This window comes from Lathyrus oleraceus, chromosome 3, assembly GCF_024323335.1.
Source record: "Lathyrus oleraceus cultivar Zhongwan6 chromosome 3, CAAS_Psat_ZW6_1.0, whole genome shotgun sequence".
Taxonomy (NCBI): Eukaryota; Viridiplantae; Streptophyta; class Magnoliopsida; order Fabales; family Fabaceae; genus Lathyrus; species Lathyrus oleraceus.
In genome coordinates, this window is record NC_066581.1 from 87,171,807 (window position 1) to 87,185,208 (window position 13,402).

Consider the following 13,402-nt stretch of genomic DNA (forward strand, 5'->3'; position numbering starts at 1 on the left):
GATTTCTATGTGTCCTAAGTCTGCATTGACTATTACTGGTCTTTCAAGCTCTATGTCTAGGAATTCATAGCTTAAATCTTTGGGTAATGTTTTAAGTTCTACGTCAGGTTTCTTTGGGCAAGGCATAGGATTAGGAGTTAGTGTTAAGCATTCCCTTAGATGTCATCAACGTATGGTTCACGCGAGTTTTCTTCTTCATATATAGGAGTTGCTAGAATCCTTAGTACTTCAGTATACTTAAATCGTTCCATCTCTATTTCTCTAATGCATTCGTCGATGACGTCTAGGAAACAACATGTATCTTCTATAGCTGGTGCCTTTAAGAAATGTGATAGAATAAATTGAACTTTTTCTTCACCAACCTCAAAGGTTAGCTTTCCTTTCTTCACATTTATGATAGCTCCAACAGTGGCCAGAAAGGGTCTTCTTAAAATGATAGGGATGTTGGAATCCTCCTTTATGTCCATTATTATAAAGTCGGTGGGAATATAAAATTGACCTATACGAACGAGAATGTTCTCTAGCATACCTACTGGAAATTTAACAGAATGGCCAGCTAGTTGAAAAGGCATTCTCATCGGTCTTACTTCTCCTAATTTGAGTCTTTAACATATGGATAAGGGCATTAAACTAACATTGGCTCCTAAGTCTCATAGAGCTTTGTCTATGACAAACTTTCCGATTATGCAAGGTATGGAAAAACTACCTGGATCTTTTAGCTTATGAGGCATGTGTTTTGGATTATAATGCTACACTCAATAGTAAGTGTAACAGTCTCATTATCCTCGAGCTTTTTCTTATTGGATAAGATCTCTTTAAGGAACTTAGCATATGAGGGAATTTGTGTAATAGCTTTTGTAAAAGGTATAGTGATATTCAATTGTTTCAGAAGTTCTATGAATTTATTAAATTGCCCTTAAATTTTAGACTTAACAAGTCTTTGAGGATAAGGTATAGGTGGTTTGTATGGTGGAGAAGGCACATAAGGTTTTTCTTTCTTTACGGCCTCTTCGTTTTTGTTTTCCTTTCCATTATCCTTTTGTTTTTCTGGATGACTAACGATTGTTACTATTTTAGTTGCTTTACCAGAGTTTCGATACATGGCTAGATTTTGAAGTCTTGGGTCAACTGGTCCATCTAATTTTGTCCCACTTCGTAGCGTGACAGTGTTAGCATGACCTTTTGGATTTGGTTGAGGTTGACCTGGAAATGCTCCAGTTGGTGTTGCTGTTGCTACTTGTTGTTGGGCTACTTGAGAAATTTGGGTTTCTAACATTTTGTTATGGGTAGCCATAGCGTCAAGCTTACTCAACATATGTTTCATCAGCTCACTCGTGTGAGCATTTTGATTAGCGAAATATTTGTTTTGTTGAACTTGGGCGTTCATGAAGTTTTCCATCATGAGTTTGAGATTTGACTTCCTAGGTGCTTGTGGAGTAGCATGGGCTTCTTTCTGATAACCTGGAGGTACAACATGTGTTGGGTTTGGTGCAAACAAAGCATTGTTATTTTTATAAGAAAAGTTCAGATGATTTCTCCAGCCAGGATTATAGGTGTTGGAATATGGGTTTCCTTAGGCATAGTTTACTTGGTCGGTAGGAATACCAGCCAATAATTGACATTCAACATTAGCATGCCCAGGGGTTCCGCATAATTCGCAGTTGGGTGCCACAGCAGCTACGGCAGCTGTTGGGGTTATGGTTAAGTTCTCAATCTTTTTAGGAAGAGCATCCACTTTAGCATTGGCGTGGTCTATGCCATTGACTTCGTACATTCTGGTCTTCGCAGTTGGCTTTTTTGTAGTAGTTTGCTCACCTCCCCATTGGAAATGGTTTTGCTCCATGTTTTTAATGAGTTGATAGGCGGCTTCATAAGGCTTGTCCATTAAAGCGCCTTCAGCTACAATGTTTAAATTCATCTTAGTGTTGTACATAAGACAGTTATAGAAAGTATGGATAATCAACCATTGTTCAAGTCCATGGTATGGAAAAAGTCTCATCATGTCCTTGTATCTCTCCCAAGCGTCGAAAAGAGATTCATTATCTTTCTGCCTAAATCCGTTAATTTGGGCTCTTAGCACAGCAGTCTTACTTGGTGGGAAATATCGTGCTAAGAAAACTTTCTTCAACTCGTCCCATGTAGTGATAGAGTTGGATGGTAGAGACTGGAGCCAAGCTCTAGCTCTAGCTCTTAAAGAAAAAGGTAAAAGATGTAGTCTTATTACTTTGGGGCTGACACCTTTCGCTTTTACTGTGTCTGCATACTGCACAAACACTGGTAAATGAAGGTTCGGATCGTCTGTAGGACTACCAGAGAACTGGTTCTATTGTACGACTGATAACAATGAAGGTTTTAATTTGAAATTGTTTCGTTCGATGGCAGGGGCAACAATGTTGTTGTGTGGTTCCTCCTGTGAAGGAACAACATAATACTTAAGAGGATGGTTTATGGTCCTTCATCCATAATCGGTTTAGATTATGATTTTGGTTTGGGAAAAGGAAGATTATACTTAATTCTGAAATTGTGAATTCGGCATTGTAAGTTAATAAAACGCTCGACTTCGTCAATTGGTTGTTCTAGATTTTCGCCTTGTGAGCGAGTGCTTGGCATACAATTGATAATTTACAAGGGTAAATAAATTAAAAGTTGCCTTAGTATACTGCGCAACAACAGAATCGCAATATTGACTAAATTAGTCCCTGGCAACGGCGCCAAAAACTTGATCGCGTGACTATGTAAGTCTGTTTGATTACTAATTGCAAGCGCACAGTCTATTACGTAGTTTTAAAAGATATCGAACCCACGGGGACTAATAATCAAACTAATATTGTTTATCGATGCTATGTAAAGCTAAGGAGAATGAATTCTTTGATTAAACGAATAAAAATTGAAACTAAAGTTAACTTAAAAAATATGATAATAAAGAGAGAGAGAGAGAGAGAGAGACCAGAATGTGGATTCCGTGCACCTTAGGGACTCTGCAACAGATTGACTCAGACTTATGGTTAAACCTCACACTCTCGCGCTATTGAATAAAGTCACGCTTCCTAACCATGAGATTTTGCTCTCGCTCGCCCATTTAAATTAAGAAACATATTTTGAAAACTGAACAAGTCCTAATCGATGCCTAAAACGCTCTCGCTGTATTTAGGATCGATGCCTCGTTCCTACTATCTGGTTCGACCCTCGCGCTCTCCCAGTGTCGGCTCGAACCTTAATTGATTCTCACTCTCGTGAAAAATCGTATTAATTTCAACTTAGAAACAAAGACCAAAACATAATTTAATAAAGTTCTTAAACCAATTTCGTTACTGAGTCCCGTCGGAAACGATGATCCTCACAAATCGGACTCAAATGGTTTAGCTAGACATGAACTTAATTGAAAACAACTTAAACACAGTAATTTCAATTGAAAACAACATGTTTAAACACTTATAGAATATGATATCAATAATAATAAAGCACTATAATAAATAACTTGTACATACATGAAAATAAATGCGAGACTGGAAGTAAAACAGAAGTGGAATAACTTCAATTAAAATGGCAAGATTGTTGATCCAAGAGTACAAGTGAATCCTAAAACTAGTGCGTGGTAATCGCTCAATCGAGTGATTATCACTTGAAAATATAAATTGTGTTTAAACTAAACCGACAATGCTTCACCTCTATCTCCGGATGTCGAAAACTAGGTACAAGGGTATCTTATATAGAGTTACAACATGTGAAGCTTCTTCATTCATGTTCCAAAGTGGTTGAGGAAATGTAGGGAAGTGGGAAGGAGTGAGTCCAACCCACTTCCACGCATTTTATTACTGCAGGCAGATGGCGGTCGCCATAAGGCTCATGGCGGTAGCCATGAGCTTTAAATGAAGGGCTGGCGTGTCTTGGTGCCATGGAAGATGCCATAAGGCCATGGCGAACGACATGCACCAGAATGATGCATTTTTGCATTTTTCTTCACCATTTCGCTCCCTTTTTCGCTTCGTACACGCATATGCTTCGTAATCAACAAGTACCTGAAACACGAACATAACAAGACGTAACGGTGATAAAACATAGTAAAATAATTATAAATACCATGCAAAACGAGTCTAAAAACATGATGGGTTTTCACGTTATCAAATACTAAACCATTCTCGGATCAACAAATAAGATGCATTTGAGCTTATGGTAAACTATTCAGGAACTGACCCAAGTGAGCTCCAATAGGAGCTTGATCCCACAAGAGGTGCTCGTGCCCGATTTTTATACCTGGATGACCTGTAAAAATACCATTTTGTTGCGGCAGTGAAGGCCGAAGGTGATGACGAGCATATTTTTTTCACAGACAATGTGCATTGAGGTCATACTTCATATACTTGGTTGACACGACAATTTTTATGGAAAAAATACAACATATGTCGATGTTGTTTACCTGACATACTTCATCGACTTAGATCGGATCCACGAGTATAACTGGGGGGACGCATGTTTAGTTTATTTGTACTTCAAACCAGGTGAAACTTGTCTTTGAAAGACAAGACAAATGACAGGACGATTCACATTGTTTATGGTAATATGTTTGTAACCTTTAGTATTACTAATATTTTTATAACACTTGTGTTACACTTGTTACTAATATTTTATATGAATCATTTTCAGACATGAATCATCTCTCACTTTCCTCGCATATCTGGATGGAAACCTGTCATGAACTACACTAAATATTGGCCACGTGCTTGCACCTTTTCCCCATACATAAGGAGTCAGGTGATAGAGTCGTTTTCAGTGTTTTTATCGTAATGTAGCAGATGACATATGCTTCTGCCTGTACGAAGGCCACCGCCAGACGTGTCCCTTGAACGACATAGCCTTCTACTATGTATGGTCGGCTTGTAGACCACCTTCTACTATGTATGGTTGACTTATGGGTCGTGCATGATGTATCCACATATGTTTGAGCGGGTCATGCACCAGTTCAAGTTTCTTCAGATTATTCAAAGACACCCCTCAGTGTTTGCTCCTCCGACAGTGCGCCGCAGAGATCTTGATGCATACTCGATTATTTCTATAGTCATTAGTTACTAGATAAGGCATATAGTGTGCCAATAGGTGAACCTTGGGCTTATGCACAGGGCTACAACAATTGGTTCTATCGAGTGTCATATCCTTATATGTCACCAGATACCGCGGGAGCACTAGTAGACATACTCATCAGAAGATATTGGAAGAGGATTGGGCTAGAGATGACCATACAATGGACATGTTGTCGGCTTGCCATCACATTGTAATGATTGCGAGAGATGCCATGGAGATAAGAGACAATGCAAAAGACAATACTGATATAGTTGTCTTACAAACTATTTACTCGAGGCACAAAATGCCTCGGAGTACATGCAGATGCAGATGAGAAGCGGGAGTTTAGAAACACATAGAAGTTTATTTGTATTTGTATTTTGGTAACAATTGAATTTTTTTAACAAATTAGGTATCATAGTAACGTTTTTTATTAATTGATTAATGTTTGAATTTGAATTTATATATGACATGATTGAATTACACGAGTATAATTAGCATGGTGTAAATATATCCTCAGTGTAAATGAGAAATATTAATAATTCTCAAATGCTTTCGGGGGTTATTCTGGAGATGCGTCTACGGAATCACCTCAAAAAATTTACGGAGATGCACCTTCGGTCGATATTTTAATAAATTTGAGGTGGAAGGTTTATTTGTGAAGCATAAAGTGCTTTCAACGACTAATCCAAATATACATCTTCGTAATTGTTTCGGGATGATTTCGTAGATGCATCATCTTCGAACTAATTTTTAATATATATGAAGTGGATGATTCACTTATTGTTTGCATTTTAGATGCATCCGAAAATGTATATCTAAAATACGAATTTGGTCTTCCTCACCCATAAAGTGGATAAATGAATTGTATAACTCTTAGAAAGAAGTCTAGAGAGAAAACCCCAAAATTAGCCCTTTCTAAAGTGTATGCAATTTCTAATACAATGAAGTAAATTGACAATTTATTCAGTAAAAAAATTAGTTGTAGAAGACAAACCTATCTCAAAAAATAAAAACATAAACACATTTTGTTAACAAAAAAAAACACATTTGTGTGAGTTTGGGTTTTGGCCCTTACACACACTGCACATTCTCTTGAGCAGCCACCACCTACATCAACAATCTGATTCCACGATGCCGAGTCTCAGAATGAGGAACTTCCTGTCCCGTATCAAAACTAGAAGAACAAAGAAAACCATCCGAAGAAACCGAAACAAAAACGCTCACAAACTCAGAAACCAGAGCTGCATTTCTTCCATTACCAACAATTTCCCATCTTTCGTAGAAGAAGAAGATACCGAAGAAGGTTTCAGTATCAAAAGCTCTGCCCCATCACACACCCACGGCGTTCAGCCCTTAGGCAATCTCTATTTCAATCCTGGTTCCATCAATTCCAGAGACACTGGTTTAGGTAATCTTCATACCCTCACTGATGAACTAGTTCTTGACATTCTAGGGTTTTTGGATGGTACCAGCTTAGGGGTTTTGGCTTCTGTTAGCAAATCATTTTATGTTTTCACTAATCATGAACCCCTTTGGAGGAATCTTGTTTTGGAGAATCTTAGTGATGGGTTTCAGTATAATGGGTCATGGAAAACTACTTTTGTTTCTTCTTGTTACCCTTTATTTGATGTTTCGTGTAGTGCTCCTAGGAGTTTCAAAGTTAGAGACTTTTATTCTGATTATCTTTTCCAGAGTTGGTTGTGTGCTAATCTTGAAATGAAACCTGAATGGTTGGAGAGGGATAATATTGTTCGAAAGAAAGGCATTTCGGTTGAAGAGTTTGTGATGAATTTCGAGGAGGTTAATAAGCCGGTGTTGTTGGAAGGGTGTATTGATAATTGGGATGCGTTGAGGAAATGGAATAGAGATTACTTGATGAAGTTATGCGGGGATGATGTTAAGTTTGCAGTTGGGCCTGTGGAGATGAAACTCGGAGAGTATTTTGGATATTCAGATCAAGTTAGAGAAGAACGGGCGCTGTATCTGTTTGATCCAAAATTTGCTGAAAAAGTTCCGACATTGGGTTCTGAATATGAAGTTCCGGTGTATTTTCGGGAGGACTTGTTTGGTGTTTTGGGCAACGAGAGGCCTGACTACAGGTGGATTATTATCGGACCAGCTGGATCTGGATCGTCTTTCCATGTCGATCCAAATTCAACTTCAGCTTGGAATGCTGTGATCAAGGGGTCGAAGAAATGGATACTGTTTCCTCCCGATGTAATTCCGCCCGGTGTTCATCCTAGTCCCGATGGTGCAGAGGTGGCATCTCCTGTTTCGATAATGGAATGGTTCATGAACTTTTACGGCGCAACAAAGAATTGGAAAAAGAAACCAATTGAGTGTATATGTAAAGCCGGGGAAGTCATGTTTGTGCCGAATGGATGGTGGCATTTGGTGATCAACCTGGAGGAATCTATTGCCATAACACAAAACTATGTTAGCAGGTGAGGTTCTCTATCCTAGATCTGCATATTTTGCTTGTGCATTGGAGAATTTTAATCTCAAACATTCGTTGTATCTGTTGCAGGAGAAATTTGTTAAATGTGTTGAATTTTCTTAAAAGGCCGAATGCTAGCATACTGGTATCTGGAACATCGGATAGAGTGAATTTGCATGATAAGTTTAAGAATGCTATTGAGGCTTCTTTTCCTGGAGAAATTGATGAACTGACCCGAAAAGAAGAAGAGAAAAAGATCCAGCAAAGGAAACTTTCCATCTGGGATTCTATTGCAGACTCCAGCGTGGGAGCTTTCAAGTTTTCTTTCTAGAGAAATTCATGCGTAGCAGCGATAGCTGACATTGCTGATCCCAATTTCCTACAGATTTTAAAATCAATTTTGACCAGTTTTTTATTTGTTGTATTCAATTTTGACTAGTTTTTAATTCACTGTACTCTATTTTTAATGTACTATTACAAAAATTACAGAAATCGAATAGCATATGTGAACTGTACTAAAGTCCAGTGTTGTTTGTTTGCTTCAATGTTTTTACCAGCTTGTATTCATTACAATGTGCACATATGTTATCATTTGTCGAGCGTATCAAGCATGAACTTTCTTAGAATAAACTGTGTTCTGCATGAAAGAAATGAATATTTATTGGTATATAAACACAAATCTAAGTGACTATAAGTCTAAAACAAAAGAAAACCAAAATATATTATGCATTAAAAATGATGGATAGTGGAAAATTCAGTGGGTACAAATTCGAGAATGGAGAAGAACAATTATCGCATTTATATGCAGACATACTCTGATCTTTGGGGGAAAATGTGGTCAAATATAAGGTTAATAAAGGCAAACTTATTGCTTTTTGAAGCGACAGGCATTATTAACTGTCAAAAACATTCAATGATGTTTTCTCGTACATTGTAAAATGAGTAACATTGGTGTTACTAGTAACTCAATTCTGCAAAAGCTGAAACTGAAGAATCCCAAACTCGTGCTACTATCACAATGCTCCAACATTCACGACCTCAAAATAATCCATGCCCATATGCTAAGAACCCATCTTTTCTTCGATGTTTTTGCATCAAGTCGCATCATTGCTTTCTGCATAGATCACACTGCAAAATTTCTAACTTACGCTATCAAAGTTTTCTCCCAAATTCACAATCCCAATCTCTTCATTTTCAATGCATTGATCCGCGGTTGTTCCATTAGCGAAAACCCTGAAAATTCATTTCACTATTACATTCAATCACAGCGCATTGGTCTCTTACCTGATAACATCACCCACCCTTTTTTGGCTAAAGCATGTGCTCAACTTGAGTCTTTTACAATGGGTACACAAGTTCATGGTCAAATAGTTAAGCATGGTTTTCAACGTGATTTCTATGTTCAACATTCTCTTGTTTATATGTATGCTTCTCTGTGTGATTTAAAGTCTGCAAGGTGCGTTTTTAAGAGGATGGGTCGATTTGATGTTGCTTCATGGACTTGTATGATTAAGGGCTATCATAAATGTGGTGATGTTGAGTCTGCACGTGAACTGTTTGATAGAATGCCTGAGAAGAATTTGGTGACTTGGAGTACTATGATTAGTGGTTATTCGCGGAATAGTCGTTTTGATAAAGCGGTTGAGATGTTTGAGATTCTTCAGGCTGATGGGGTGGTGGCTAATGAGGTTGTTATGGTTGGTGTGATATCTGCTTGTGCTCATTTAGGTGCTCTTGCAATTGGGGAGAAAGCTCATGAGTATGTGATGAGAAATAATTTGGATTTGAATGTGATTCTTGGGACAGCTGTTGTTGATATGTATGCAAGATGTGGGAATGTTGAGAAAGCTATTCGGGTTTTTGAGGAAATGGAAGAGAAGGATGTACTTTGTTGGACAGGTATGGTTTCTGGATTAGCCATGCATGGTTATGCAGAGAAAGCGCTAGAGTATTATTATGTAATGGTGAAAACAGGAATAGTTCCTAGAGATATTACATTTACTGCAGTGTTGAAAGCTTGTAGTCATGGAGGGTTGGTAGAAAAGGGTCTAGAAATATTTGAAAGCATGAAAAGAGATCACAGGGTAGAGCCGAGATTGGAGCATTATGGATGTATGGTTGATCTTCTTGGAAGGGCAGGGAAGTTGGAAGAGGCGGAGAATTTTATTCTGGAAATGCCTGTGAAGCCAAATGCTCCAATATGGGGAGCATTGCTAGGAGCTTGCAGAATTCATAGAAATGTCAAAGTTGGGGAAAGGGTGGGAAAGATTTTGATTGAGATGAAACCAGAACACAGTGGTTATTATGTGTTGCTATCAAACATATATGCGCGCACAAACAAGTGGAAAGATGTTACTATCATGAGAAAATTGATGAAGGAAAAAGGGGTTAGAAAACCACCTGGATATAGTCTCATTGAGATAGATGGAAAAATTCATGAGTTTACCATTGGAGATAAATCACATCCAGAAATAGAAAAAATTGAAAGGATGTGGGAAGATATACTGCAAAAAATAAAGTTAGCAGGATACATAGGAAATACTGGTGAGGCATTGTTTGACATAGATGAAGAGGAGAAAGAAGATTCACTTCACAGTCATAGTGAGAAACTGGCCATTGCCTATGGAATTATGAAGATTCAAGCTCCAACACCTATTCGGATCGTAAAAAACTTGAGAGTCTGTGAAGATTGTCACATGGCTACGAAGCTAATCTCGAAGGTTTTCAATGTAGAGTTAATTGTTAGAGATAGAAACAGGTTCCATCATTTTAAAAAAGGTGTATGTTCTTGTATGGATTACTGGTAAGGGAGCTATGCAACTTCTGAGGGGTTTAAAATTTTCAGAAATGTATTGCCAATGGAAGGAAGATATGTGAGAAGTTGTATGTGTGTGCTCCATAAATTCTTCAAAATCCAATATAAAAATTATACAAATAATAACAAACAAATTTTAAGGCAGTGATTTATACACATTTTCAATTTTTGTACAAACGCTGTAATACATTTTCACACATTACAAATAATTTTGGGCCGGTTTATTGCACCCTATGTGTTTCTTATAGACCTTATGAAAACCTAAACTTACTCTCCCCAAAAGAGAACACTCGGACATATTCATATTTAGCCATCGAGTTTGATTTTTTTAAAATGTGAAAAGATGTAAGTAATTTATCAGCATGGAAGATAACTTCTGAACATCAAGTAATATGGTTAGGATGTTATCTTTTGGATCATAACATTTTATACATGAACAGTTTTTTAAACTCTCACTCAAAACTGTCATATTTTTTAAAATCCTTTAAAAATATTTTCTATTTTTATTCAATTATTATGTTTGGTAACACAATCAATCTGTATTTTGACATCATAAATTTCATAATTGTCTTCAATTACATGTAATCACCATTTGTATCTTTAGTCAATGATTAATAATCTAGCATTTTTTTCTATGCAGAACTTATCTGAAAGATAACTTCTAAAATCGTTTAAATGGTTTCACTAATTTTGATGACTAAAACAAGGAGGTAAATGCATACAACAAAATAGGATGTGCGTCTAACATTATGCGTGTTTCAAAAGAGAACAAATTGGAAAATTTTCCTGAACTAAAAGGAAATCTAAACAAGACCTATATGCTGTTTTTCAATTTAAAATTAAATTTATTTTCTACAAGGATATGTAAGTCCTGATCAAGCAAACAGAGTAGTATCTTTTATCAATAAAAAAATGCAAGCAAAATAAACATCTCAATGTAACTCATGCAAATATGATAGAGAGCTACAAAGTTGGCAGTTAATTGTAATAACTGATGTATTGAAAATACCCCAAATGATAGGGAACCATATCTGACAGACTGACATAGATATTACAAATACTGATTAGTGGGCAACATGCAAGTTCATACAGGGTACAAAAACACCTGTTTTTCATTTTCAAGGGAGTCCAGTCAGAAGGGTAAGTATTTAAATAAATTAGGCATCAATGTGATGAAAATGAGTTATACTTGTTTTGATATGATTATACAGGAGATAGAGATGCTATATAAGAACCATCACAGTACTTTACACTTTTTAGTGTACATGAACACAGGGAAGACGTAATGTAACTGCTGCTTCTGGAATGCCAAAGGAATTACTGCAATCTCGAAAGCTTTCACTACCGGCAGATTTTAATTCAGACTTTTCACAAGTAGATTTCAAAGCAACGCTCAGGCCACTTGATACCGGTTCAGACACAAAACTGCAACATCACAAGATAAACCAAATACTATTCAGGTTTCAAATAACTAGGTAAGGAGAAACCAGTTTTAATTCAGAGTTGTGCACAGCAAAACTCGCAGAGCTGCTCATGAAATTCTACTTAAGCTCGTTACAACTCAAGACTAATCAGCAGGTTAACACAATGAATTGTCACTATGAAAGAATATCCTCAATGTATTGGAGCTAGTAGGTACACAAAAAGTGTGTGTGCCCCGCTCGTAGTTACACAAAAGAATATTCCACGTGAATAGTTCCAGTCACAAAATATACTTTCATCTTTAATGAGTCCAAAATTAGACCAAAAGAACTCCGGAACATGGGAAAACAAGTGATTTTCGGGCTAATGAAGTGTGCAAACTACATGCACCTATTATTTTTTAATCACTGTGTTTGGACTGAAGCACTCAAAAGTTACTCTAAACACAACATTATAGTTTCGAACATGATATGTGCCGAAAAATTCTCAGTGATCCACACGATACGTTTCATGTATGCATGACTACCATCCTAATGTAAAGAAATGATTCAGCATGCTACCAAAATTTCATTTTCTACTAATTAGATAACGATGGTAATCAATACACAAATTTTGTACTCATTAGCTAATAATTTTATGTGATTCAGAAACACATACATACATTCAATTCAGCGCCTGTTTAAGTTTCCAATATCAGAAAACCGAGGAACTACAACAGGTACACCACGAGCCTTTTCGAGAGCAAAATTTATTCTCAAGGGTCTACCTAACAGTGCCTGCAAAGAAAATATCACAGTTATCATAAAGAACTAACTTCAATAAACAATGATTGGAAAAAAAATAGTTTGTTAATGTGTAACCTTTCCGTCCATTGCATGTTTTGCCGATTTTGCATCATCTTCATTTGAAAAGATAACAAATCCAAAGCCTCTAGCTCTACCACTGTCTTTATCATACACTATCCTCACTGCAACAACATTGAAAATTGTTAATAAGAAGTGAGTTAGACATAACGTCGAACACATAGAAGGTTGAAATGAAATGACCTTCAGTGACTTCTCCAAAGGAAGAGAAAGCATCTTTGAGGGATTTTTCATCAACTGACCATGATAGACCTCCTACGAAGAGCTTGTTAGAGGAAGGTGATGGTGATGAAGTAGAAGAAGAAGAGTTGAAGAATCGGCATTGAGAGTTAGAAGGATGCAGGTGGTTGGTGAAAATGGTTGTAGCACGAAACAAGGGAGAATAGTTATGAATCATCAACGTCCGGCAGCGCGAGAACAATGATATCAACCTGGCTCCTCTCATCCAGGTTCTGGATGTTGAGTCTGCACGTGAACTGTTTGATAGAATGCCTGAGAAGAATTTGGTGAATTGGAGTACTTTAGTGGTTATTCGCGGAACAGAGTTTTGATGATAACTCACTAAGATTAACTACGTTTGTAAATGTAAATTGTTGTAAATATTAGATTGTAAATAGTAATTATTTCTATTAGTAATGAGGTCCATTAGTCAAAGCCCATTAGATTTTTTATTCTCTCTTATTTAAAGCATGTAGATGTAACATGTAAGAATCACTTTTTAATATATCAGTAAAATATTTTACAACATGGTATCAAGAGCTCCCGATTTTGGGGGATTCGCTTCCGCCTAAACCCTAGCCGCCT

At 37.0% G+C, this 13,402-nt stretch overlaps 3 protein-coding genes and 1 non-coding gene across 5 annotated transcripts; 3 read left to right on the top strand and 1 right to left on the bottom strand.

Annotated features, from left to right (window-relative positions):
• The first annotated feature begins 1,973 nt into the window (after nt 1-1,973).
• LOC127134216 (small nucleolar RNA R71) lies at nt 1,974-2,080 on the top strand. Its single transcript, XR_007807970.1, has one exon. It is a non-coding gene; the product is annotated as a small nucleolar RNA R71 (small nucleolar RNA).
• Nucleotides 2,081-6,071: 3,991 nt separating this feature from the next.
• LOC127125498 (arginine-specific demethylase JMJ22) lies at nt 6,072-8,018 on the top strand. Its single transcript, XM_051054286.1, has 2 exons — nt 6,072-7,505; nt 7,589-8,018. Exons 1-2 carry the CDS (start codon nt 6,193-6,195, stop codon nt 7,827-7,829), a joined length of 1,554 nt encoding a protein of 517 aa, XP_050910243.1. The 5' UTR covers nt 6,072-6,192; the 3' UTR covers nt 7,830-8,018.
• Nucleotides 8,019-8,101: 83 nt separating this feature from the next.
• LOC127125497 (pentatricopeptide repeat-containing protein At5g06540) lies at nt 8,102-10,542 on the top strand. Its single transcript, XM_051054285.1, has one exon. It carries the CDS (start codon nt 8,437-8,439, stop codon nt 10,303-10,305), a length of 1,869 nt encoding a protein of 622 aa, XP_050910242.1. The 5' UTR covers nt 8,102-8,436; the 3' UTR covers nt 10,306-10,542.
• Nucleotides 10,543-11,284: 742 nt separating this feature from the next.
• LOC127125499 (glycine-rich RNA-binding protein 4, mitochondrial) lies at nt 11,285-13,166 on the bottom strand. Of its 2 annotated transcripts, none has more exons than XM_051054288.1 (4): nt 12,782-13,166; nt 12,596-12,702; nt 12,393-12,511; nt 11,285-11,738 (listed from the first exon to the last, which is right to left on the bottom strand). In XM_051054288.1, exons 1-3 carry the CDS (start codon nt 13,041-13,043, stop codon nt 12,404-12,406), a joined length of 477 nt encoding a protein of 158 aa, XP_050910245.1. In that variant the 5' UTR covers nt 13,044-13,166; the 3' UTR covers nt 11,285-11,738; nt 12,393-12,403. The 2 variants fall into 2 exon arrangements, with proteins under 2 accessions (XP_050910245.1, XP_050910244.1); XM_051054287.1 differs by having other exon boundaries at nt 12,397-12,511; nt 12,782-13,165.
• Between the last annotated feature and the right edge of the window lie 236 nt (nt 13,167-13,402).

What these genes read in the sequence shown, in the direction of transcription:
- LOC127125497 (XM_051054285.1), top strand. Translation starts at nt 8,437, where the DNA reads ATGAGTAACATTGGTGTTACTAGTAACTCAATTCTGCAAAAGCTGAAA.
- LOC127125498 (XM_051054286.1), top strand. Translation starts at nt 6,193, where the DNA reads ATGCCGAGTCTCAGAATGAGGAACTTCCTGTCCCGTATCAAAACTAGA. An exon ending in ACACAAAACTATGTTAGCAG is followed by an intron (nt 7,506 to 7,588) that starts GTGAGGTTCTCT and finishes TATCTGTTGCAG; the next exon opens with GAGAAATTTGTTAAATGTGT.
- LOC127125499 (XM_051054288.1), bottom strand. Translation starts at nt 13,043, where the DNA reads ATGAGAGGAGCCAGGTTGATATCATTGTTCTCGCGCTGCCGGACGTTG. An exon ending in CTTTGGAGAAGTCACTGAAG is followed by an intron (nt 12,703 to 12,781) that starts GTCATTTCATTT and finishes ATGTTGTTGCAG; the next exon opens with TGAGGATAGTGTATGATAAA. An exon ending in AACATGCAATGGACGGAAAG is followed by an intron (nt 12,512 to 12,595) that starts GTTACACATTAA and finishes TTTTCTTTGCAG; the next exon opens with GCACTGTTAGGTAGACCCTT.